This window comes from Fonsecaea multimorphosa, assembly GCF_000836435.1.
Source record: "Fonsecaea multimorphosa CBS 102226 unplaced genomic scaffold supercont1.3, whole genome shotgun sequence".
Taxonomy (NCBI): Eukaryota; Fungi; Ascomycota; class Eurotiomycetes; order Chaetothyriales; family Herpotrichiellaceae; genus Fonsecaea; species Fonsecaea multimorphosa.
In genome coordinates, this window is record NW_015971637.1 from 592924 (window position 1) to 617104 (window position 24181).

Consider the following 24181-nt stretch of genomic DNA (forward strand, 5'->3'; position numbering starts at 1 on the left):
CCTACTTGGTGTAAACTAGATCCAGCTTTATTAGAGGATAGGGTTGGGCAATTGGGATAGATAAACTCTAAAACTCAGGATGAAAACATTCAAAGTCAAAGCCACCATTGTACAGCTTGTTAATTGAGAGGATATGGTGACTCGGTGAGGGTGGCCCCATTGGTGGTGATGCGTCCGATGGTACTGTGGGAGGCATTTTACGGGTGGCAAGAGCTATCACCTGTCGGCAACGCTCCTGTTGAGCGCTCTGAGGACATGGACAGCCTTCATAAGATGATGGAGGGAAGGTATATACCTGGGTGAGGAGACTGTATGTCGAGAGAAGTGTTGATTCTTTGCAATCACGGGATAATGATTTTCCGACAGCTCCAAATACTAGTAGGCACAGCCTCAAGTGTTGGTCAGAGTTTCAGCCTGATGCCCAACCAACGACCTCTGCCCACTCCAGATCTGTTCGATATTGGTCTCTGCTGCAACGACATCGTGGTTCAATAGCCCTGGCCTCAGCTCTGTACTTGACAGCTGCCGAGATTCGCGCTCGGGGTTGAGGGAGAGTAGATCTGCCCACCTTTCTCCAGTCCAGCCGTCTCAGGAACCGCTGCACAATATGCGCCTGATCAATACAGCTACACTTGACCTCAAAGAGTTTGAAGGGGAGGACGTCCCGTTGTACTCCATTCTTTCCCACACCTGGGGCGAGGACGAAGTCACATACCAGGATGTCCAGGCCGGCAGGGCGGAGGGCAAACTGGGGTACCAAAAGATCAAAAACGCGTGCAAAAGAGCCGCGGCCGACGGATTCGAGTATATTTGGATCGACACCTGCTGCATTGACAAGAAAAGCAGCGCCGAGCTCTCGGAAGCGATCAACTCGATGTGTCGCTGGTACCACGAAGCAATAGTGTGCTACGCATATCTTGCAGATGTGTCGTCCAGCATCGCCGACACTCCAACAACCAGTGGTATTCACTGCAATACTCCACCAAGATCTGGGATTCCATTCAGGAAGAGCAGATGGTTTACTCGAGGGTGGACGCTCCAGGAGCTTCTCATGCCTCAGGTGGTGGTGTTTCTCAGCAGCGACTGGCAAGAAATCGGTACCAAATCAAGTCTCCGAGAGGTCATATCAAAAATCACGAGAATTCCCCTGCATTTCCTCCAAGGTGGCGTTGATTCTGCGAACATCGCAGAGAAAATGTCATGGGCTTCGAAGAGAAAAACAAAGAGAGTCGAAGACGAAGCATACTGTTTGATGGGATTGTTTGGCGTTCATATGCCTCTACTCTACGGAGAAGGGAAGAATGCTTTTATAAGGTTACAGGAAGAAATTATGAGGGTTTCGGATGATCACAGTATCTTCGCATGGAAAGGTATCAGCCACGGAGATCCACTTGCGAAATCCCCAGCAGCATTCAAGAGCAGCGGTGGGATAAAAAACATGCATCAGCCGACACCATTGACCACTGGAATAACGGTGAGTAGTCAAGGAATCCACTCGAAACTCCCTGTCAGCAAGTGGGCCACCCATGGTAGGTTTCATCATACTCTTCTCCCATGCAAAATGGGAGGAGAACCAATTGCTATCTATCTGGAACCCATCCCTGAAACGAAGCACACATACCGAGGGGCCACTCGGTCATTTTCCACAACATTCGCCCCAGACTTTCCTAACCCGCAGGATCATCTCGTAAGGGATATCTGCATCCGACGAGGTCGTCGTCCTTGGAGACTGAAGAAGTTTCCTTTGCATGATGCTGCGGAACTTGGAAACAAGGAATTGGTCAATTTCTTGATTGGAAAGGTGGCAGTGGACTCCGAAAACCAGTTTGGCCTGACACCATTGTTTTTGGCATCGGAGAATGGCCACCTGCCAGTGGCCCGGCTCCTGTTGGAGAAGGGCGCCGACCCAAATCCCACCAATATCTTGGGAGAAACACCTATATCTGTGGCAGCAAAATACGGTCACGAGTCACTAGTAAAGCTACTACTTGAGAAGGCCTTAGCTTCTCCCGGGAGTGACAGCAGCAAGACAATGCTTGACTATGCAGAGAGGAGGAGACATGCAATATTGGTGGAAGCGTTGTTCGAGGCCCGCCAGCATCGCCTCCAGTCCTATGGGCACTGAGATTCGCGACATTTTATCCTGTGGTGGCCTCGGTGAATCTAATGGGCTATAGCTCACTGGTTGAAGCGGCCCTTTGCGGGCATGAGGCGACGGGTGAAAAGCTCTTCCGACTGTCAGTGCCCTAAGGCAACCTCATGCTCTGTCGCTCGTATTGACGAGCGTATACCCTTGGTTGATGAGCTCATCAGCAGCAGTTGCGGCGCACCAATCCTTCATCACCCCTTCCTCTGGAGCGTACCTGAAAAAGCCCAAGACATTTCCGGCCTCATCCCAGATAGTACTACCGCACATTCCTCCATGAAGCTTGATTGCTGAGTCTTGACCCAAGTAGCTCCAGGTTGTAAATATCCATTCCTGTTTCGAGGAGTAGTCATCCCCAGGAACTGCTTGGAATGACGACCAGCTGAATCGCCCTTCGATGAAGCCTGTATTGGGTGAACGCAGGTAAACAGAATCGGAGCGTCGGTACTTTTTGGCAGAAATAAATTTGTTGAGCTGAGTCGGCTGCTCGATCAACTCGTCGTGGAACATGACGTTGGAGAACGTTTCCGTGTCCCGCAACTTGACGAGGGCGATGTCCGTGTGCGAAACTTCCATAACGAGCTCTCCAACATCGCGGCCGGTGCTGGGGAAGGCGTGGAAGACCCGTGTGCCACATTCGCTGGGGAATCCATGCGCGGCTACAGTCATGAACTCGTTGCCAACTCTATCCTTCAGAAGAACTCCAGTTGTTGTTGCGAGAAATGCATCGGGTTTGTCTAGCAGATAGCTAGAAGCCACCCTCAGCCCTGGCTGTAGAGTATCGTACTGGTTCATGTCCAGATCCCCGGGAGCTCGGTCAGAAAGGCGGCGAACATGTGGTGCGGACGGTCTTCCCATCTCATCTTCGAACAAGTAGGAACACGAAATATTTGCTGCGTGGAACGGCAATTTGTTGTAATTCGTGTCGCGGTACTTCAAGACGATGAATACGACGTTGCCAAGATACATGACCTCTGTGATCGGGACCCGGAGCTCTTCAAAGTGGCTTTTAATGATGTGGAAGAGCGGCTCCCAATCCTGCATATCCCTGCCATTCTGGTCCTCAGCGATAGAGCCATTCTTTCGAGAGACGGGTAATGCTCGAGGCATGGGGTTTTGACCGGGAATTTGGTGAAGGTAGAGAGGAAGTCCGGCAACAGTGAGTGGCCAAGGCTTCGGCGGCAGCGTGTGTACCTGGAGGTATAGAAACCACCCGTCGCTGCCAATGCCAATGGTTCCGGGAAAGATGCTTCTTATGGCATCTCGCTTTTCGGGGTCGTATAAGGCGTTGGCGTCGTTCCGGAGGTCGAAAGGCAAAATGACGTGCCGTGTCGGCGGTGGCTTTTGTGGGTCCTGTGCTGGCATGTCTTGTAGAGGTGGTTGTGTGACAGTGGTGCCTTAGAGGAGCGGGTTTGGGGTGATAGCGGCTTTGTCGTGAGAAAACTGTTGGTCTAGAGAGAGTGAGAGAGTGAGAGAGAGGCAAATAAACAAAAATAAGAGGAGTTTATGTACCTTTTGACGTGTTGGCGGCAGGCAGCAGGCACGCAATTGCCAGCTACAGCATACTTTGTATTTCCTACGGTCCGTACCTTCCACCCAATCATACCTAAAGCTTAACAACCACGAGGTGACCACCTACTTAGGGACTACTAGTATCTGGTGATAAGTATGGGGATCTCCCTGTGTTTAAGGGTACCTAGGTAGATACAATGCCCCTTATGAGCGAAGATACCCTGATAGCCAACAGTCGATGGCTTCTGCTTTACTGCTGTCGTACCCCTTCCTCGAAAGACCTGTGCCACTTATCTTTGGAGTGGGCTCGCCCTAGGTACTTGTAGACGCCGTGCAAGTTGCAGGCGGGTGTCTGTGCCTGGCACTAGTCCGGCTTTGTGGCAGTGTCTAGACCCAAGTTGGAAATCCTCAATTCATCCCAGGACCCACAGCCATCAAGTCGCTGCAAGCACGCAGGCTATGCTGAGGGAGACATCAAATGCTTTTCCCTGGACCTGGTGGCATGGGGTTCGCACGAAAGAGGTAATCATGAAACTCACACCCGTGGTCCATGGGCAGTGAGCCTACGGCCTATCACACGCAAAAGTCCCCTGGTATCACAACATATAAGAACCATGTTGAGGCCAGTCACTGGGAACAGTAACGCCTCAAGTCTCATATCATCCAGGAGCATTTTTTCCATACGGGAAAGCAGGAGGTATGGACGCCAATACCAGGTAGGCCAAGTCAATTACACACGCGCTGTTGAGTGATTCTATTGACCACATTGTACACCGCCAGCAGCATACCAACTCCGCCGCCCTCACCTCGCTTCCGACCGCAGAGCTCGGCCACGAGGGACGAAATGCTCGCGGGAATCCTACCTTGCCGCGGAACAACCGGTCAACACGCCCAGTCCGAGAACGAAAACGAAGGTGACGCTTTAGCTGCGGAACTCGACAAGATGGCAGATGATCTCGCCGCCAGAGAGTGTCATGCACATCACAAATCACAAGAGACTCCCTCCTAAGCCGAAGTGTATGTAGAGCGCAGCTGGTCAGTGTCCTGCTTCGAGGTCCATATGGCTCCACGTTGAATGAGAGATTGAAGGTCTGGGTTGGCCCAGCGTGGGCAATCATGGAAATTGCTGAAATGGTCGTGATTGGGGTGAGAGTCAAGCGTGCTTGGAAATCTCCAGCGCCTCGCGTTCTGGATATGAAGATGAAGTCCGCGAGCCCACCTAAGCTGATGATCTTGCTAAAAGAGGTTTCTGCTGTTCCTTGAACTTCCTTCGCTTGGAGTGGCATATGTAGAACACACGGGAAAACTAAACAGGATATCTGGATGGCAATTCCAACTGGCAAATCACTACCCGCTCATGTTAATGTCCATGGGATTGATATCGTCAATGTCGGCCAATGAAGGGTTCGATGCGAGACCTGTGATCCTAGAGAACCTCAAGCTGCTCTGCGAGCTCCTCTGGCCTGACGAACCGGTCTGTTGGGTTGCAATCGAGGTAGCAGTGCTAGGTCTAACTCCCGACACTGTTGCTCAACCGGGCATATGCTTAGAGTTAGTGGCAGGGCTTTTCACCAGAGCTGGTGCTTCAGACCGAGTTCCTGAACTGGAGCTTCTGTTCCGCTTGAAATTGTGAGAGAAGAGCACATTACATGCGGAGGTACTATCATGTTGGGACGAATCTTGTGGACGAACGTGTCTTCTTGATTCAAGAGCAGGTGGGTAGCAGGTTTCCTCGGGGAATTCGATATTGCGGGGCAAAGAAATTCCGAGGAATGATTATTTGGGTCTAACCCAAATAGGAAGGAACGCGTCGTGGTCTTCCTTTTCAATTTGAACGCCCAGCTGCGTTCTGCATGTGTGCAACTTGATCCTGCTACCGACACTTTCCATCATCATGTGAACACTTGGCAGCCCTCCTTGAAACCTCTGCATGACTTCTGAATAGCCTCCTTGAAGCCGATCTCTGTATATTGCATGCCGAAACGACCCGCGTCACAGAGTCGACCTCCGGTACCAATCGCTTCGTCCACTACCCTCTCGCCCCGTCACGGGGGCTCTATACAGTTCAACCTCCCCCGAGTTTCCCGATGCAAGTCGAGCTCTTTGAGCCGGTGTCACCTGTCTTCCCACCGCTCGAGCCTCCTGGCATGGTCTCTGAAGAGCAACTGGATTACAAGGGACAATGTGGATGCGTGTCGGAACGTAACCCTAAGATGTTTGTCGGTTCAAGTGTCGCGGTCCAGTTGTCGAGTCTCTAAGTAACTACATTCGCGCGCCTCCAGCTTACTATTTGCTCCGGTAAAGAACAGCAGGTCGGATCGAATGCAGCCAAAAGAGAATGCGACGTTCAGAGCCTTCACAGGAGGGTGGTGAAAGACGGTCTAGCCATGCGTCAAGTTGGTAAGCGTCCCTGAGGGACCGCGCGTCGGCATTCCAACGCTGAACATTATACGTGATCATATATGGGATGTTTTGGTGTATTGGAGCGTGAGACAAGGATCAAGAGAGAGCGGAGATGACGAATTGTGGGGATTAGCGCACAAGGTCTATGCCTAGAGCACGGAGATCTTTTGGCCTACACACAAGATTGCTGGGAATCCTTCTGGGAGCAGATGAGATCCACTGGCCGGAGTCCGAGCTTCATGTCGTTTGGATGCCAGGTCTTGGATGTGACTTCAAGGATTCCAAATCAGTATATCTTCTAACTTGGCACTTTGTCTGTTCCGGAGGGCCATGACCAGCGCAGAATATCAGCAAACGTTAGCTCAGCATTAGCTGCCACTCCTCTCCAACTCTGTTCTTGTTCTCGCGGCGCTCTACCTTGTGCCAGCTCGTACACCAAACGCGCACCGAGGCAACAACTATCTGGTGTGTACTTCTGTTGAAGATCCCGATCAACCGTGTTAATCTTCCACATCATGTTCAGCATGATGAAATGGAGAGCGCCGATTCAGTGTGCCCTTGGTTCTCCGGGATCTCTGGGTTCATGATGAACCTCGCTTTCGAGCGAGAAGAGGACGAGTTTTGAAGATGTCATTTGTGCGTCCTGGCCTGAGACACGGCGAATGTCCTTCGATTAGTCTCTTTTGGGACGGAAGAGAGGAGAAAACCAAAATCTTGTCTTCGAGGTTGCTGTATCACACATGAGAGAGGCATTGAAATCCTGTTTTGGCAGGGCTTGGATGTTGCGTCTGGTCTGGAATCTGTGCGCCGTGAGAGAAAACATGGAATACATCGTCGGCCGTGAGAGGGATTCGGAGGGACGACTGCGAAGCTGCATAGCGACGGCTCCACTGTGCACCCCTACGACATAGTCTCAAGCACAACGCCGCTCTCTGATCGCCGCACAAAAGCCTATATCAAGCAATCGGCCTATTGTTGCCAAGTCTCAACTTCTACACGGGTCCACGGTATGATTGTCGCAACGAGTCCTGAGGGGTCTAGCCGCCTGAGTTTCAGATGAGTCCTGCAACGTCATCAACATGTCCATGCAAGAAATCCTGCAGCACAACAAATGCATCAGACTAGAAGTGAAAGGGACTGTTGAGATGGATAGGACCACCAAGTGTGCGGGACGGGACCTCTCTCGAGTGAGGATCAAAGCTTTGGCTTGTCTGTTCTTAATACTTGCTGTTTGTCAAACACAGTCCCGACTTGCTCCAGTCTGTGTGAAGTTCTCTGTCAGGCGTCTTCCTTTTCGTGGCAATGGTGGATCAATCTTAGTCGGTTGGCGAGGACGACCTTTCAGTGAACTCGACGTGACGGATCTTACGTGGGAGTTGGTGAACTTGCTACGATACTTGCGGTTTGCATCTCGGTACCGATGCTTTTGACGCGTGGACAGGGGCGATATATTTCCGCTGCCCCTGGACGCTTGCATGGTCCTTGGACAGCGGGACATCCTTTTTTATAAGTCTCCCTTATTCCTCCTTCGCGCCTGAAAAACTAACGAAGAACAGCTGGGATCGCTGGGGCTGCAGAGTCGTACGAGGTATCAGGCTCAAACGCAGCACCTGTATGAAAAAGTCGACAAACGATATCAGCTGTCTTCGACGAAGTTGTTATGGACAATGTCGCCATTCCAAGTTCGCTAGACACCTGTGGCGAGTTAGGGCAGCCAAGTAGACGCTCGAACTTGGCGGGAAAAAATCGCCCAGCTACGAGCATCACTACGGGAAGCGCACTTATCGACAGTGTTGACTTCCAGACCAATAGTGAGGGACTTGGACTCGGGAATAGGATCATTGGGAGGATAGCGATTGCTAGTGCGAGGGGTTTGTTGGACCATGTGGCTGGCTGAGGAGAAACACCTTCCACTTCAAGAGCGTATTGGAGAAACACTTTCCGCTTCAAGCGCGCGAATATTATCTTAGTATAAGCACATGCGGCTGAAGCACTCCTCCAATTAGCTTAGAAAAAGCGATGCCAACTTGTCAAAATCGAGTTTGGCTGAGATAGTCAGTCTGGCGCATCGCTTATCTACAATTTCAGTCCTAAGTTTGGACCCGGCTTTACGGCTGGAGGTTAGAAGAAGCCATGGCCCCAAGAATGCAGTGGCTGTTAACCTTTTGTGGTTGTTGGTTGCGTTTCGTTTGAGCATCGCGCGGAGCCGGTCGAGCGACTGTGCGGCAGCGCACCAGTATAAAGACTGGACTCTGAACGCTCCATTTTGCTCCGGCCTTCTTCTCCTCCTGACCCATTCCATTCATACCTCTCGCTATGGCTGCACCACCGGAGGTCAACCTCGCAAACCTGTCTGGGAAATGGGTCCTGGTACGTATACATCATTTCCGAACCTTCATCGACATGGTTTGTTTGACCGCCGTCAGAACCGTGGGCTGGCCGATGACCCCGACCCAATGCTGGCGTTTCAAGGTGTTCCTTGGTTGAAGCGCAAAGTCATTTTGCTCGCCACGGTGACCTTGTCCGTCAAGGAGTATGTTGACGACAAGAACATCACACATATCGATCTGGACCAGACCGCCTCGGGGGGCATCCAGGGCACCAGTGAGCTGCGCATCCTGGATTGGAGTGAAACCATCCACGAAGATCACATTTTCGGCACCATGAAGAGCCGCAATCGCTGGGTCGCCGATCTCAAGTCCTGCGAGAGTGGGAATGGAGGGCCCCTCGACCCGTACCTGACTGAGGGCTGGTTAGACGAGAAAGTTGGCCCGAATGGGGAGGCATTCGTCCAGAATTGGGTGAGTAATGAAGAACGAGGCTGGACGGCGGAGCAGATATGGGGATTTACCATGATCAAGGGCAAGCGGTATAAGACTAGGAAGATCCTCGTCAAGAAGGGGGATGAGAGATTGACAGTTACCTTTGCGTATGATTGGAAGGGAAGGTCCAAGGCTTAGTTGGGCGAGATCTGCTGAGACTGGTGTTGATCAACTGTGCCCAGAACGTGGAGTTGAAGAGCTTTGTGTGGCGCGCCGCGAACTTTTGTCATGCATAGTCAGCTCGAGTCAAGATAGTGTGAGGAAGGAGAGCCTCCCCTAGTCTATGCAAGACATCAGAAACCCCTGTAGACCAACGCAGCCTGATCCTTGTGGTGCTATACTTGTAGCGTTGCAAGGCGCCTCGAGCAGTCTGTAGGTTGTCTGCAAAGGATTTCAGTTTCCAGAGTTGCAACCCCTTGACTCGGTAGAATCGGTGGATAGGTGTTGTTGGTCCTCAAGCGCCGTCCATCCTGAAGAATCCGTACCTCATGACTGTCGACAAGCCGTCAAACGCGCAACTCCGTCGATACTTCGTGCGTCTGCGCAACCTTGAATGTGTCGAAGGAGGTCAATGCCCTCAGATGTGGCTTGCTTTGCTCACAGCAGAATCATTCCAGCTTCGGCGCATTTCTGAAGTAACAAATGACTGGCAGCCTTGCACCTGTCCTTCCAAGTACCTAGATAGGCAGCTACTACTGGGTATTGTCTATTCATGGGGAACGAGGTGCCAGACTCACATTGTGTCTATGAGCTAAGTTGAGCTATCGTCCTACCCCAAGGGGAATCTCGAGTGCCCCAAGGAGTTAGACTAGGTGGGTCATATTACGACAAACCCTTCTCTCCATGGGTACCCCAGACGCCAGCCGCTTTGCAAAGGCCTAGACTTGTGGGAAATGAGTTTTTGGTACCAGACTCTGTTACTCATGTTATATGGCATTCGTCGAGGTAGGCTCTCATGTGTCTCTGGGCACGAAATGTGGCAAGCATTGAGGGGCACCATGTCCTACAAAATATAAGAAGCATACGGTCTTCCCAGCAACGAAAGTCCTCTTCTTGAACAATCTCAAGTCTCTTGGTTCCCTTCGCGATCACGAAGATGGGGAAAAGGTACAACTGGTTTTGCACCATAGTTGCCGGTTTCGGGAGCATGTTGTATGGAATTGACAATGTTGTCATTGCCGGCACGTGAGTATGCCCTGCTGGGATCAAGTCAACCACCGCTCATGTAGATGACAGTTTTGCACAGCCTGGTTTTCTCCACAAGTTTCATCCTTCGGCGACATTGTTAGGGTGCGTCAAATATCGACCATAGTGATGGTCGTGCGATCCAGCTAAGATATCAAACAGCGCGATTGCCACCAGCTTCTATGGCGGTACACTTCTGGGCATTATTGGCGTCTTTGCCTTGGCGGACAGATTCAGTCGCAAGAGAACCTTGCAGTTCGGCGCTGCACTTGGGTTGATTGGGGCTCTGCTTCAGTCGGTCGCGCAGCAGATCGCTCTTTTCACTGCCGCACGTGTCCTCACAGGAGTGGCTTCAGGTGTCATGCTCACAACCGTGCAAATCTATCAGTCGGAGATCTCACCGCCTAATTTGCGAGGCAGAATGATAACTTTACAAATTTGCACTATCAACGTGGCCGGCCTAGCCATTGCCTTTACTGGCTATGGAACTTACCACTCGGACAATCCTAATCTACAGTGGTAGGTGGCGTGCGCCTGGGCCTTTCACTGCATGTTGGAGGAGTAATAACTGTTTCCAGGCGATTGCCTATTGCGCTGCAATGTGTGCCTGCGCTCGCATTATTTATCGGATGCTTTTTCATTCCGTTCACGCCACGTTGGCGTAAGTAAAGTACCCGGCCTGGGCGAGATCTATCCGCTAACCCCAAGAAAAGTGGTCATGCATGGTCGCTATGAAGAAGCCAAAAGCGTCCTCAGAAGACTTCACGACGATAATGAGGATCATTCTTTCTGGGAGAAAGAGTATACAGTTCTGGTGGCCCAGCTTGATTTTGAGAAGGAAGAGACGGCCGGTGTAACCTTCTGGCATATGTTCACCAACAAAAAGGAACTCAAGCGTGCCGGTCTAGCAGTCGCCGCCTTGACAAGCTGCCAAACCACTGGTGCGCAGACAATTCAAGTGTTCCAGGTGGGTGCTTGATTCTACGGACCCTGCTCCCAGAATTACTGACAGTGCGGCCAGTCGGTGATATATTCCCACCTGGGCTTCGACACTGCCAAGGTCCTGCTCTACGCCTGTATATTCCAGATTCTCCTGAACTTGGGCGGCGCTGTCAATCTGATCGCAATCGATTGGCTTGGTAGGCGGGTGTTGTTCATCTCCGGGCTCGTCATGCTCTCAATCATTTTGGCTCTTTTCACTGCATGCCAGGCGCAATTCGAAAGAACCGCAGAAACTGGTAAGTCTAATCAAATCATCATCTGCTGGTGAATCAACCTCTGACTCTCTCTGCAAGCTTGGGGCAAGGCTGGCATTGCAATGGTCATGATCTTGATCTTCTTTTACGCTTGTACCTACGTTTCTACCGGCTACGCTTATGCAGCGGAGATTCTACCAACCAAGATCAGAGCTCAAGGTATGGCTCTGGGAATGTTCTCGGCGTACTCGATGATCATCACTTTTGGCCAGGTCACTCCTATCGCGTTGGACAAAGTTGGTTACAAGTATTTACCTCTGTTCATTGGATTCAACCTCTTGTTCCTCCCCATTATTGCTATCTGGTGCAAGGAGGTGCGTAATTCCAAACACAAAATCTTGACCATATGACAGATTGACCGTGTGTGGCAGACGAAAGGGCTTTCATTGGAAGAGATCAACGTTGTCTTTGGGGAGACGGTTGTGGCAAGGATGAGTGAGCTTAGCGAAGATGCCGCTCACCAGAAGACGGAGATCAGAGTCGAGCAAAAGGAGTATTACTATGGGAGCCCTGGCTCTGCAAAAAATAGGTGCCCTGAGAAGAACGTTCGGATTGCAACGGTACGGCGATACGAGGACGAGATTGAAGACTTTCGTTGCAAGAGCAAAGTTCGGATGTGTGTTTAGCCTAGTACCAGCAACAAATCTACCCAAATAACATATAGAAGTTTCATAAACAATCATTGCTCGCTGTGAATCAAAAGGCATAGACCCCGTAGCTGGGAGTCAGCCCTCTCGGTCTCGGTGTTTGAACATATCTACTTTCTCCTCGCTATCGACGTGGGTGTCTAGCAGGTCTGAAAGGTCGTCCTGTCGACCACGGTGTGAAGCTCTCTCTATGTGGGACATGGTAGATCGATGAAATCGCGACCACGTCGAGGATTACAAGTAGTCCGACACAGTCAGCCATCTTTGACAGACGCCCAGGACTGTCCAGCGACCGCGGGAGCGCTGGCCTCGCCCTCCGTAAGTGGCGGTTGGCCTGATGTCTCGACGCTGATGTCCAAGTGGGGCATCAGCTCAACGAGCTGCAGATAGGTCTCCTGAAGCTCGTCAGTTACCGGTTTGGAGTTGCGAGTGAGATGGACCAAAGCATCTGTATTGATCTTCCAGGAGGCGTGGTCGGCTGTGCTCTGCGAAGGGGTATCTGCGTCAGATGCCTTGGGATCGTCAGCGACAGAGGACGCAGTGGGCTGCCAGAAAGTCAAAGTACCCAGATTGTCGTCTTCTTTTGTCAAGGGTGGATACTTCAACGGGAATTGCTGAACCAAGCGCATCCTCCCGTGCGGATTGAGAAGGATGTCTTGGCCCTCTTGATAGAGGATGTGTGCCACTTCTTCACATCGCTCACCAGTCTCGCTGAGCAGGCACCCCGCTACCTCCACAGCGACTAGTTGACCTAAGAGTTGGCCGCACTGACTGCTCGTCCAGCCATTGAGGCTGCTCAGAGCATCATCAATCACCTTCCGTGTGCCTAGTGGGGACCACCATCCTACAGTGTGTGCCAGGAAAACCCCCTCCTCCATGTAAGGGCGGATAATGAGATCATCTTGCCAGAGCAGATGCTCCATCTGGGCGACCCTCGCCATGTGCACGTACCAGGATAGCTCAGACCCAATCTTCTGCTCGATTTCAAAAAGACTTTCACAGATCTTCTTCTCAAGAAGACGGGCATTGTAACCTTGACGTGGTCTGATGACATCCACAGCTTGTGAGAAGTATACCTTGGCTTCCGCAAAGCGAGGACCATCCGTTGCTGTTTCTGAAGCTTCGCTTTCTTTGCCGTCAGATGACTTGGCCAACACAAGCTGGCCTATATCCCAAAGTTTGGAAGCCTCTTCTTCTGGGACCATTCGCCAGTCTGAGTGCGGATCATTATGTAATTCTGTCAGCTCTTGATGTAAAATCTGCGCCGTGTGCAAGTCGCAGTCAGTGACTGCGGCTTTGAACAATAACTCTTTCAGGGGTCCAGTCCAGGAGTCAGCACCAGGCAATCTCGACGACTTAGAGAGTTCGAGGAGTTTAAGGTAGTGAGAACGAAGCTCGGGAGTCATGTCTGGACCAGGGTTAGAGAGCCCCAGTGCAAGTCTCGCGTTGTAGTAATCAGCGACTTCGCTCAGCTCGATCGTGCCGTCCAGGGCAGCGCTCATCATTGTGAATGGTTCTCCTGGCTCCACTGCCCATCTCAACCCGATCTTACCCCACTCTTCGAACGTTTTCTGGCTAATGAATCCGCTTCGACCGTCAAAAGGGATCCCATAGAAAACCGAGTTCTCCTGGTTCTCTGACATGTACATCTTCTTGTTGCTCGACATACGTACTAACCGCTTGTAGTACTGTTCGATCACTTGTATCTTGCCCCTTCGATAGCACGATAGAATCCGGTTATCTGTCAGCGAGGGGGCCTCAACTTTCAGGAGGGCATTCAATGTCTCCAGGTCGACGGGATCTTGAAAGACCGTCTGTAGGCATTTGATGCAATACGAGAAGATGGGTAGGAACGCGGCTTGGGGGAGAACATTGCTGAACTCGTTGAGTGCTTGACAGACAGCATCGGTAGCGTATTTGATCTCATCGCGGTGAAGATCTCCTTCATCAAATATACGGATCATCATGCGCATGCAATACCAGGACCAATAGAATATCATGGTCTCTGGAGTGCCGTCTTTGTCAATCAAATACCCTGTGCCTGTCCTGAGTGTCTGTGATGGACTCTCATGGAGTTGCCTCCTTGCACAGTACGACACTGCAACTTCCAAAAGTGCTTTCAGGCAATGGAAGAGAGTTTTCTGCTGGATCATGGAATCGTGCCCCTGTGGTTTAGCCATAATTAGACCGTCAAGGATGGCACTCTCGGCAAGACCATAATGGGGATGAAGGACGTAAGTGTATGCCGCTGTGACGATGTTGTCGAAGTCTTGATCTATTTCTGTGAGAAACGTATCCTTCGATTCTCTGGCGAATGCCCGTAGTCGGCATTCGTAAAAAAGGACAAAGGCCTCCTGTACTTTCGTCATCAAATTTCGGTGGAATGTTTTCTCCTCCTGATGCAGCTTTGCTCGAAGTATGAATGGGAGGATGTCTGCCAGTCGTAGAATCTCTGGTGGCTCCAGCTCATCGTCCTCTTGATCGACGATTTCGCCAAGTCCTGTGACGGCCAGCATTCTGGCGCATTCTCCAAACGACACAATCCACTCCGGATTGACGATCATAATCTCCTCGTAGTCGTAATTATCGAAGGTTTTGGGATGCAATGGTTTGACAAAAGGGTTCTGCTGGTACATGGCCGACAATCCAGTGGAATGCAAAAACTGGAACCACATTTTCCACGCCCTACGGGGCACCCGTTTACGAAATAATGAGAGGCTGAGGAGCATGATAGTAGCCAGTGGATGCTCTTTATGGAATAGCTGAAAGAATCCGAAGACTGACAACATGGATCCTGAAATAATTGGAGCCAGTAGATAGAGATCGTCGCCGATCCAATGAAGCCTCGAGGTTGCGTCTTCGAGAATTGAAGGGACTTGCTGCAAAATGCGTTGTAGGGCTTCAGAGGCTGGAGCAGGCAGACCGGTCCTGAGGGCTTCCACCCAACACACCGGCCAGTTGCGCATGAGCAGTGGATGCCCAACAGTGATCAGTAGAAAAGGATTCCAATTCAGGAAATCCATCATTGCGCGCATTTGCACTCCTAGTGAAGAGCGAGGGAATGTTTCGGGGCCTTCTGTGACGCTGACTGCGGACCCAGCCTTGTACACTCCGACGGTGGTCAGAGATTGATCGACAACATCACCAGATTGAGAGGAGCGTCCACTACCGGCAGCGACGTGAGAGCCAGGTTCGAACGCGGTATTGTTTCCGGAATCATTAGGCTCTTCAGAGCCAGGAGTCGCAACATTGGCGTCACTAGCCTCTGGTTCTTGAGTCCCGTCTTCATCATCTTTCTGAGCATTGACACCTAGGAGTAAATCTCGGCTCGCTTCCTCTCCCAGAGCAGGAAGAAACTCACGACGTAAAGTATGATAGGGAAGCCTCGTTGCAAACAGCGGCGGACTCCTAGAAAGGAGTAGTAGAAAGCAGTTCGAGCCTCTCGATCGAAATGACTCAACAAAGGGAGCGAATGACTCACCGACTGTGCCAAACTCATCGAGTCCAATCTCGAAATTATCGATTACAATCAGTAGCTTGCGCGAAAGGAATTGTCCAGGATCTCCTGAGTAGTCTGCATGCCTCAGGGCTGCTATGCCTGCCCATAGTTTGCCATCCGGCCATAACATATCCGGTCTCCGGAGGCAATCGAAATAATAGCAGCCTTCGACAAATTTCGTGTAGGTCCACCAAGCAGCAAACCATCCTGCCATTGCGGTCTTTCCAATACCGGACGGCCCTTGCAATAGTACAGTTCGGGACACTGACAGTGCTTGTTCCATAGCCAACTGTTCTGCATCTCTCTCCGATGGCCAGCAGTAATTTTTGTTGACGAAGGTGCCTGCATGGGCTGCAGAGTTGATGGGTAACACTTCTTCGGTCTCGGCCTGTGCAATCGCGCACTCGCTTTGCCGTGGGAAATACACCCTGTTAGTGGTGGATTGATACAGCACTGGATTAAGAAAATCGTCAACCTCCACTTCTTTTTTGTGGATGTTAGTTTTACGCAGAGAAGTGGCTCTGAGGGTGTGTCTGGACTTTCGGACGGACTCGAGCAAGGACTCGTTAGATACAATAAAGTGCGAGTAGATCTCTTCCATGACCTTTGTTGCTGAGTCTGAGAGAACGGCAAATGACATTGCTAGTACCGCGGGGATGCCTGCTGAGGCGACTTGGTAGGCAAAATTCTGGAGGACAGTGCCACGAGAGAACGCGGAGCTGCATGCGTTAAGGAAGAGAGTCCGTACGCCGTGTTCTATAAGTAGTGCCGCTAAGTCAATGGGACTCACACGCTTACTCTTGCGATGTATGTCAGCACTTGCAAGTAGAACGTAAGGTCTATAGGAGCCTTGGGTCAGCCGACATACCCTATGCCTTCAGACGAGCATGCGTACCTTCCATTCTTGACGACACCGTGTACATCGAGGTGAACGAGCGAGAAATATCCTTTACCCTCCCCCTCCAGTCTCCGTTGTAGTTCATTGAAGGTGCCAGGTCGTGCAAAATGCAATATTTGCCGAGTAGAGGTGTTTGGTGTCGTCCATAAGAGGTGGCTTATTGGCTTTGTGATCAAGTTATACTTCTGATCCATCATTTGGTCGGGCCTAGCAGTAAGGAGCAGGATATTTCTGGCGGGTGCAAATTGTATTGAAGGCGGATCCGGATTGCTTTCAACATATCGCACGACACTGATGCAAAGATGGTGAGACTGATACTGTTCTTGTCTCTCCAAGGTCTCCCAGAGGAGCGAATGAAAGGTCGAATCGTCTCCAGAAGCTCTAATCGTAAGAGTGACCCTCAGTTTAGTATTCTCAGCCGGTGCCGCTTTCGATAGAGCCTCAAACGCTGGTCTAAGAGAGGACAGCAAAGAAATTTCACATCTTCGCAGTGCTGCCCTCGCCTTCGTCGCTCGTCCAGCCTGATATGGGTCTTTGACAGCGTAGAACTCCAAGAACCATTGTATGTCAAGCATTTCACCATCCTGAAGGCCGTCAACGATGCTGATATCATGAATACTGGTTAAGAACACTGCCCCCAGAGACACAGAGCAATCGGCAAACCACGCCCCCTTCGACGAATCACAACCAGTTTCTTTCAGCGTGAGACATGCTTCGAACTCATCCTTCAGCAGCTCTTCGTCAGTCTGAGGAGCAGCCATGCGGCGACAAACAATGATCAGATACCACCAAGAACAGCAAACTGGATGGTACTCAACAGGTCGAACCTTTGGTTTTAGTGTTAGAGGGGGAGGGTGGCTCAGCTTGAGAAGCTAGAAGCCACGTACGTCACTCTGTGCCAGACCGCCTGTTGCGTCCAACTGCGTGTTAACCCGCAAGGTGATATGTGAGGATTCTAGGCGAAAAGGACAACACCTTTCGCATCTGAACGCTACATGCTTGGGAGTTCTCTATCGAAATGTCAGGGTACAGAGCAACTTGGGTATTGCTGCCCACGAACGACCAAATACCAGCATCCGAAGCGGTAAACATGTTGGGCCGCATCGTAGCAAACCCTCGATATCCCCTCGCAGACTACGCCCCGGCGTCTCTCCCCACCCTTCCTGAAGGGGAAAACGGAGTTGTGGAAATTGAAGATGAGGATGTGAACATAGTTCTCCGATTTACAACGGATAGCAGCGTCTTGGTGAGACTTTCGAGGCTGCTCAAGGGTCAGAGCACCGAACGAGCCGATAACTCTGACAAATTCGAATCGAAACGGGTCGTCACTAGGACTCTCAGGTTACAAAGGAAAGTGTGGAAAGAACAGAAAAAGGCCCACGAAATGGAGATACTCGCTTTGATGAAGGAGAAAAGCGATCACGGCCACAGTCTCTACATGGTTGTGGGAGTCAAGACGGGCCTGCGCACCAACGTGGCTGACGTCAAGACTGTGCTAACATCCGTTGGTGGCCAAGCATCAATTTCGCTAGAAGCCGCATTTTTACAGCTTGGTCTTCCCATAGGCGATGCCTTGGATCTCAGCTTTGAAGCTAAAGCAGAGCGCTTACGGTCTGCTTTGACCCGGTACGTCGCTCAGGGAGAACGTATTTTTGCTTTGCAGTATCGCATTATTTCGCGCAAGCGAGACCTTGCCTTCCGCACAGCTTTGGCATTCGGACATGTGTTAGAGGGTCCGCGAGACCAAGGTTACTTTGCTGGGGTCGACGACGACGACGACGACGATGATGATGATGATGATGATGATGACAACGACGACAACGACAACGCTCAACTAGCTGAAGACAATTTGGAACTTTTTAGACTGCTTAACGCGGCAGACAGCGAGGCCCGAGGCAAGACTGATGACCTGGTTTTTGCAGAATTGTGATCGAACCAGTTTGCTGGACGCGTACTGAGGAGGTCTTCAGCGAGCGGGATCCACGGAGCTCATACGCTGAGCCTCAGGCGCCGCAACCATGGCGAAGCCTATGCACTCCTTTCTCACTCATATCTATTGCGCATTCGGTACGCTTAGGCTTCTGGGCTCCTGTTTTCTCAGCTGCAGCTCGCGCATTTGATTTCTGGAAGCGTCATGCATTGAATTCACGCCAATATTTCTTTCCAGCAGGACTTCTCCAGAGCTCCTCACATACTGCCACCGTCACTTCCCCAGTCCCCCTGTCTAGATCGTTCGTCTTCGTATCATTTTCAGTTACCTCCACGCATTCCATCAACCTATCTACCGCTTCTTGCACCCCATGCCGAGCAACCTAGGAATCAACCTATCAGCACTATGGGCGGCTGGTCGGCTGGTCGGCTGGTCTCTACTACAGATGTATTGACTCAAGGAAGAACGGCTGCTTTGCAATTACAAGGCGTATAAGTCATCTTAGATTTAAAAATGGCGTGCACGTGCAGTCTTGCAAAGCTGAATGCGCAAGACTCGGAGGATGTTGAGGCACCAATTGAGACAGACTGTATCTTGATGTAAGCAACGTCCACCATGTCCATCACCTCCCCACGCGGTCGACTCGTCCTTGAAACCCTGCTGGAAAATGTAGCCGAGGCGAGAGGGTCAGAAACTGGGGCTGACCAGGGGGGTCAAACGTCTGTACCAAAATGGGAATTTCCAGAGGCCAAAAAAGGGACGCCTTTCAAGTGTCTCATGGACTTATCAAGGGCGCTCAGGCACAGCACCGGCACGCCCCAGGCTATCTACTCAGCACCTACCTTCTTGGCGCATTTTGCTCAGGCTTGAAAGCAGAAACGGGGTTTGGTGAGATTGAATCCTTCCTGTAAGTATGCTGGCATTTAGAGTATCGATGCGTTTGAAACTCATTTTCTCCTCAAACCTCTGAGCTGCTCGACAGCAGTCATCTTCGTTGTGCTAACACATTTGAAAAGTGCCCATGAATAGCAGGTAATCTACTTCCAGTAATTGGGAAAGGATTCTGAGAATGATTTTCAATTTATTATGAGGAAATTGAATTTTCAAAGGTCCAAAGCTTTCACAGGTGTCGTTGGTCCGAAAAGGCCAGCACCTTGTCCTGCGGCTAGTCTCCCACTGTCGGCAACGATGACAGTGCCATTCACCGCGGCTGCAAGATCTGAAGCAAGGAACAAGCCCAGGTGCGCTATTTCCTCTGGCAGTGCTATTCGGTTGTAGTAATAAACGGCGTTTTCACCCGTCATACCACTCGATTTGAAGAAGGCATCTTGGTCCTGTTTAACCTGGGTGGAGTTGTCTTCGTTTTGAAGCCCGGCAAACCCCTCGACACCATCTTCGGCCCTGGCAGCGTTGCTATGGATGCTGGTTTGAGTGAATCCAGGGGCAATGCAGTTGATGCGGATGTTGCTAGTGGACAGTTGCACCGAGGCGTTGGCGATCATGCCGTGACAAGCGGCTTTGACCGAAGAGTATGCCAGGTCGGTGACAGCGCCCGAGATTGCTCCTATCGAAGATGTCACGACGATAGCGCCCTTGGGTTTCGGCTTCGTTGACGAGGTGAAGCTCATGGCTTGGGCCCCGTACTTAATGGCAAGGAAGACGCCCATTTGCATGACTGCGAACGCCCTCTCAAATTGCGCTGTGGTCAAATCGTCCAAGCTTCTGTTATTCGGTTAGTAAGCAGATGGTATTGCCTGACAGTTGGGCCAACAAGGTAGCGCGGCAGCTTGCTCTAGTGCCTACCGGTATTTTGCGTATCCTGCATTTGCAAAGAAAAAGTCGAGGCGCCCATGGGTTTTCAAGATGTCTCTCAGAACTTCCAGTGTCGCCTGCTCGCTGGATACATCGAGCAGGCGAGTCTCGACTTTACATTTTGGATTGATCTTGTTCGCACCGCTGATGAGGGCATCACGGAAGTTTACGTGAAGGTCACACGCATAGACCGCCACCGCGCCTGCTTTGACGGCACTCAGAACAAGTGAGCGACCAATACCAAGTGCCGAGCCAGCGCCAGTGACAATACCAACTTGCCCTTCGAGGGGGATAGGCAACATGTTTGTTGTGAATGCGATCGACCGAAGCCTGTGTGGAGTCTGACAAAATGGTAGGTTTGTCAGTGCATTGCGATAGATAGTCTGGAGAACCAAGTTGGGATGAAGAAGCCTCGCCTCTTTGTTCGTCCTGATTAAGAGAACTAGTAGACGTCTATTAAGGCACACAGCGTCTTCGCTAGCAGCTATCTCTCGACTGGACATTCCGGGGCCCTGGGGAAATGGTCCGACAAGAGAGGAACTCTTCACCTTTTTGGGGTAAATAATTTGCCCCAAGGAGTAACTCACTTACTCCTGTGGGTAATTTGTCTACTCCTTTGAGTACTGGTCAAAAGGAGAAGTTACGGGCCGGATCCGTCTTCAGCCCTTTTTGGACATGCTTAGCAATTCATCTTGATGGGTCATTACTAGTAGTGCTACCCTTGCAGCTGCAAAATCGCCTCCCTAGTGGTTGAGTCCTGGTGTCGATGAAGAAGGTACTCAGATGTTGCTCGGGAGGAAGATTCATTGCCGGTATCCACGTGCGAGGTCGCTTAGAAAGAGGAAAGATAAAAGATATGTATGCGCCTGAGTATGCGAAGTATAGTCCTTCCTCGATACACTATCTTTTTTGCCCTGGACTGCGAGTATCGATATGGGCTCCGTTGACTTGAGCTCCACGCCGGCCTTTTCCGCCCACGTACCTCCCCGAAACCCACAGACGATCCTCCTTGTGACCGTCACAGTCGACTCTTCCAATATAGACGATTTCCTCAAGGGCTTGCACATCTGCTATGACCGCTGCATCGAGGAGCCCGAGTGCTTGTCATTCGAGGTCTTTCACAGCCAGGATAAGCCCGGTCGATTCCGATTCCTGGAGATTTGGGCAAAGGATCGGCAATGGTTCGAATCGGTAAACTTCTGCGTGCGGATGTAGCTGGGATATATTGTAACTGACAAATTTACAGGTCCAGATGAAGAAGCCGTACTATGATCCGTACCACGAGGCCACCATCAAACTATGGACAGAGCCACGTACGCGGCCTGAATTGATCTTGGCAAATTGAATAGAGATATGCTAACTGTGACTCTTAAGGGACCCTGGAGTTCTTTGACCGCCGGCCTGGGCTCTCGGCCATAAATGTCAAGTGATAGCGATCGCATGGGGTGTACTGTGCAAAACATCCTGGGGAGCCAGTCAGTGCCAATGCTGTCAGATCGTGAGGATTGGAGACGAAATAAACACATAGTTTGGAACAAAGGCTCTTTGTAAAAATCTGTCTCACCACTTCGGATGCTGAACAGTACTCTGCTATCTGTACTCAAGTAGTAATTATCCCCAGGGGATCCAGTTTCGCTCACTGATGTTCTTCCTCAAATGACGTTCCGAGGTATTCCCTTATTAGCGCATAATTGGCGCCTATGGCTACTCGGTCAAGATTATTAAAACAGGCCTTCTTCCCCAGAGCTTTTTGCTCCCTACTTACTCTATTATGCCTACCCGATCTCCTTGGGGTAATTTCATCTGACTTTTTCAACTATTTACTCTGCTTCTATGATTCCCGGAGGAACAAGACGGTGACATGATCAACGTCGATCTCGAGCCGCCAGTTATGTTCTACACCTTTGCCACCCCCAGAAACGACAGTCGCACCAACCAAGCCCAACAGACAAAGTCCCAAAGAAAGCAGCGACCAAAAGTGAGCGTCGCTTGTGAACGTTGTCGAGATCATCGGATCCGCTGCGGCAATCGAACGCCATGCCATCAGTGCATCGCGGTCAAGGCTCGGTGTAAGCGGGCGACCTCCAAGGGAAATCTGTCACCTGTGGCAGCCCCACGAGCTGGCGGCAGGCAAGCAGTTTGGACGACGTCCTTCCCAGAGCCATCACAGAGAGATACTCCGAATGTTGATGTGACTCCCGCCAGTGTGGCTCTACCTTGTTCGGCAACTCCAGGGTGGGCTCGCATGAAGCAGGTTTCTACCATCCTAACATCATTCCTTGAATCCGCATCCAAGGCACTCCATCAGATCCCCCGAGATCCATTGTTCATCGAGTACGATACGCCAATCTCAGTCTATCACCCAAGCGCTCTCGAGTCGGACGCCCCGCCCGTGACTCCTTTGTCCAAAGAAGAGACGGACTGCTTGTTGGACCTCTACTGGCCGACGTTCGAGATCGAGATACCCATCCTAGATCCGATCTCATTTAGAACGCAGTATGAGTGTCTCTGGACCCAGGATGGACAGGCAAGATCTTCATTGCCTCTCGTGGATGCGCTCACAGCCTTGGCTTTGCAGCACGCTCAAAGCACAGATCTGATGGGACGGACTGTCGGCACAAGGCACTTGAGGTGCATGTACCATGGGGACGTTGGCCTGGCGGCGTTCTGCTACGTTCGGCGTTGCCGCAAGACACTTGAGCAGGATGCCAGTGAGCCTTCCCTGACAAAGGTGCAGTCGTATGCTCTCATGACGGCCTACTTACTCAATGCTGGCCAGTACGAGACGGCGTATACCATGCTCGGTGTGGCGATACGACTAGGGTATTTGCTCGACATACACGTGCAGCGCGGCCTCGACAACGATGAGGAGCCATCTGTGGTAGACTGGGTAAGTCGGACGTGGTGGTTCCTCGTGCATTTGGATCTTAGATGTTCACTAGAGCTCCGGAGGTCGCTCGCTGTCCACTGGCCCGGCTTGCCTCCTTCTGCACCTCCGTCGTCGTTGGCAACAACCATCCAGTATCATGTCTCTCGCGCAAAAAACTCACCACGGCAATACTGTCGGCGCTTGACACTCTGATGCGGAACTCGCCGGCGCCGCCACATGGTGGCGATGTGATTGTCTCGCTGGACGCTGAAAGCTTGGAGAAGACACTGCATCCCCTTGAGCAATGGAAGCAAAATATTTGCCACGACAACGGGCCTTTGTATTTGCGACTGAGCACGGCGCAGGCCGAGGCCACGAGTCCACGGCTTAAGACTGTTGGCTGCGAGAGACAGTCTGCCCTGCTGTCATTGTATTATCACGACGCCATAAGAAGATTCTTTCAGCCCTTCGTCACCGTCTTCCTCCTCGACCCACAGCCACCACAGCCACCTCGGGATCTAGGGCAAGCATCTGTATTGGCTAAAAAGGGAGCAGACCACGCCATGGCAATTATCGACATCATTCACAACAGCTTGCGATCGTCTGATGCTCTTTACGGCTGTTTTGAGCTGTACATCTTGGAGTGGAACGCCCTGTTGAGCATCTTCGCTTTAACAATCGCTTGCCCGTCGCTGTTGCCCTGTTCAGTCGCGCTTGAAAAGTTAGAGCGAGCATCAATGCTCTTTGAGCTGGGCGAAAAGCGGCATGCTGTAGCGAAGAGAGCCTGGATTCTAACTCAGAGACTAAGGACACAACTGCTCGACGCCACCAGAAGCTGTGCGATCAAGTCAAGAAACACTGAAACAAACGGGCTCTGCCCTGAAGCTTCAATCAACGCACTATTATCCACTGACCGAGAGTCTGTTTCATTGTGTACGGACCAACAGTGGTGGCAGGAGGACTCGGCTGAGGACGTATGGTCTTGGCTGGAGGATTTTGGGACCACCGACTCGTGGGATAGCGAGTGTCTGGAGATTGATACCTTGCTCAATATGACCCATTCACTGCCTTCGGCCGATTCGAGCACCTGCAATAGAGATCACCATCCGCAAGCTTGATAGGGCTGATGGCGTGAGCAAATTTATAGACCATTGCTTTGTCACGCCAAGCAACAGGTTTCGAAGCGGTTGGTAGAGGCAGTG

General features: G+C 51.3%; 9 protein-coding genes across 9 annotated transcripts; 6 read left to right on the plus strand and 3 right to left on the minus strand.

The window, feature by feature from the left end:
• Positions 1 to 607: 607 nt before the first annotated feature.
• Positions 608 to 2125, plus strand: Z520_01994 (uncharacterized protein; the record flags this gene model as incomplete). The annotated part of the gene is made up of 1 exon (XM_016772508.1): positions 608 to 2125. One exon carries the CDS (start codon positions 608 to 610, stop codon positions 2123 to 2125), a length of 1518 nt encoding a protein of 505 aa, XP_016635978.1.
• Positions 2126 to 2257: 132 nt separating this feature from the next.
• Positions 2258 to 3511, minus strand: Z520_01995 (uncharacterized protein; the record flags this gene model as incomplete). Its single annotated transcript, XM_016772509.1, has 1 exon — positions 2258 to 3511. The coding sequence occupies one exon, from the start codon at positions 3509 to 3511 to the stop codon at positions 2258 to 2260; it is 1254 nt and encodes a 417-aa protein (XP_016635979.1).
• Positions 3512 to 8377: 4866 nt separating this feature from the next.
• Positions 8378 to 9021, plus strand: Z520_01996 (uncharacterized protein; the record flags this gene model as incomplete). Its single annotated transcript, XM_016772510.1, has 2 exons — positions 8378 to 8431; positions 8488 to 9021. The coding sequence occupies 2 exons, from the start codon at positions 8378 to 8380 to the stop codon at positions 9019 to 9021; spliced, it is 588 nt and encodes a 195-aa protein (XP_016635980.1).
• Positions 9022 to 9979: 958 nt separating this feature from the next.
• Positions 9980 to 11950, plus strand: Z520_01997 (uncharacterized protein; the record flags this gene model as incomplete). Its single annotated transcript, XM_016772511.1, has 8 exons — positions 9980 to 10068; positions 10120 to 10173; positions 10231 to 10584; positions 10647 to 10729; positions 10782 to 11035; positions 11090 to 11306; positions 11364 to 11638; positions 11696 to 11950. 8 exons carry the CDS (start codon positions 9980 to 9982, stop codon positions 11948 to 11950), a joined length of 1581 nt encoding a protein of 526 aa, XP_016635981.1.
• Positions 11951 to 12225: 275 nt separating this feature from the next.
• Positions 12226 to 17129, minus strand: Z520_01998 (uncharacterized protein; the record flags this gene model as incomplete). The annotated part of the gene is made up of 2 exons (XM_016772512.1): positions 12226 to 16309; positions 16366 to 17129. 2 exons carry the CDS (start codon positions 17127 to 17129, stop codon positions 12226 to 12228), a joined length of 4848 nt encoding a protein of 1615 aa, XP_016635982.1.
• A 257-nt stretch (positions 17130 to 17386) lies between these two features.
• Z520_01999 (uncharacterized protein) lies at positions 17387 to 18298 on the plus strand (the record flags this gene model as incomplete). The annotated part of the gene is made up of 1 exon (XM_016772513.1): positions 17387 to 18298. One exon carries the CDS (start codon positions 17387 to 17389, stop codon positions 18296 to 18298), a length of 912 nt encoding a protein of 303 aa, XP_016635983.1.
• Positions 18299 to 19401: 1103 nt separating this feature from the next.
• On the minus strand, positions 19402 to 20412 carry Z520_02000 (uncharacterized protein; the record flags this gene model as incomplete). Its single annotated transcript, XM_016772514.1, has 2 exons — positions 19402 to 20020; positions 20102 to 20412. 2 exons carry the CDS (start codon positions 20410 to 20412, stop codon positions 19402 to 19404), a joined length of 930 nt encoding a protein of 309 aa, XP_016635984.1.
• Positions 20413 to 21043: 631 nt separating this feature from the next.
• On the plus strand, positions 21044 to 21455 carry Z520_02001 (uncharacterized protein; the record flags this gene model as incomplete). Its single annotated transcript, XM_016772515.1, has 2 exons — positions 21044 to 21301; positions 21357 to 21455. 2 exons carry the CDS (start codon positions 21044 to 21046, stop codon positions 21453 to 21455), a joined length of 357 nt encoding a protein of 118 aa, XP_016635985.1.
• A 516-nt stretch (positions 21456 to 21971) lies between these two features.
• On the plus strand, positions 21972 to 24097 carry Z520_02002 (uncharacterized protein; the record flags this gene model as incomplete). Its single annotated transcript, XM_016772516.1, has 2 exons — positions 21972 to 23000; positions 23042 to 24097. 2 exons carry the CDS (start codon positions 21972 to 21974, stop codon positions 24095 to 24097), a joined length of 2085 nt encoding a protein of 694 aa, XP_016635986.1.
• Between the last annotated feature and the right edge of the window lie 84 nt (positions 24098 to 24181).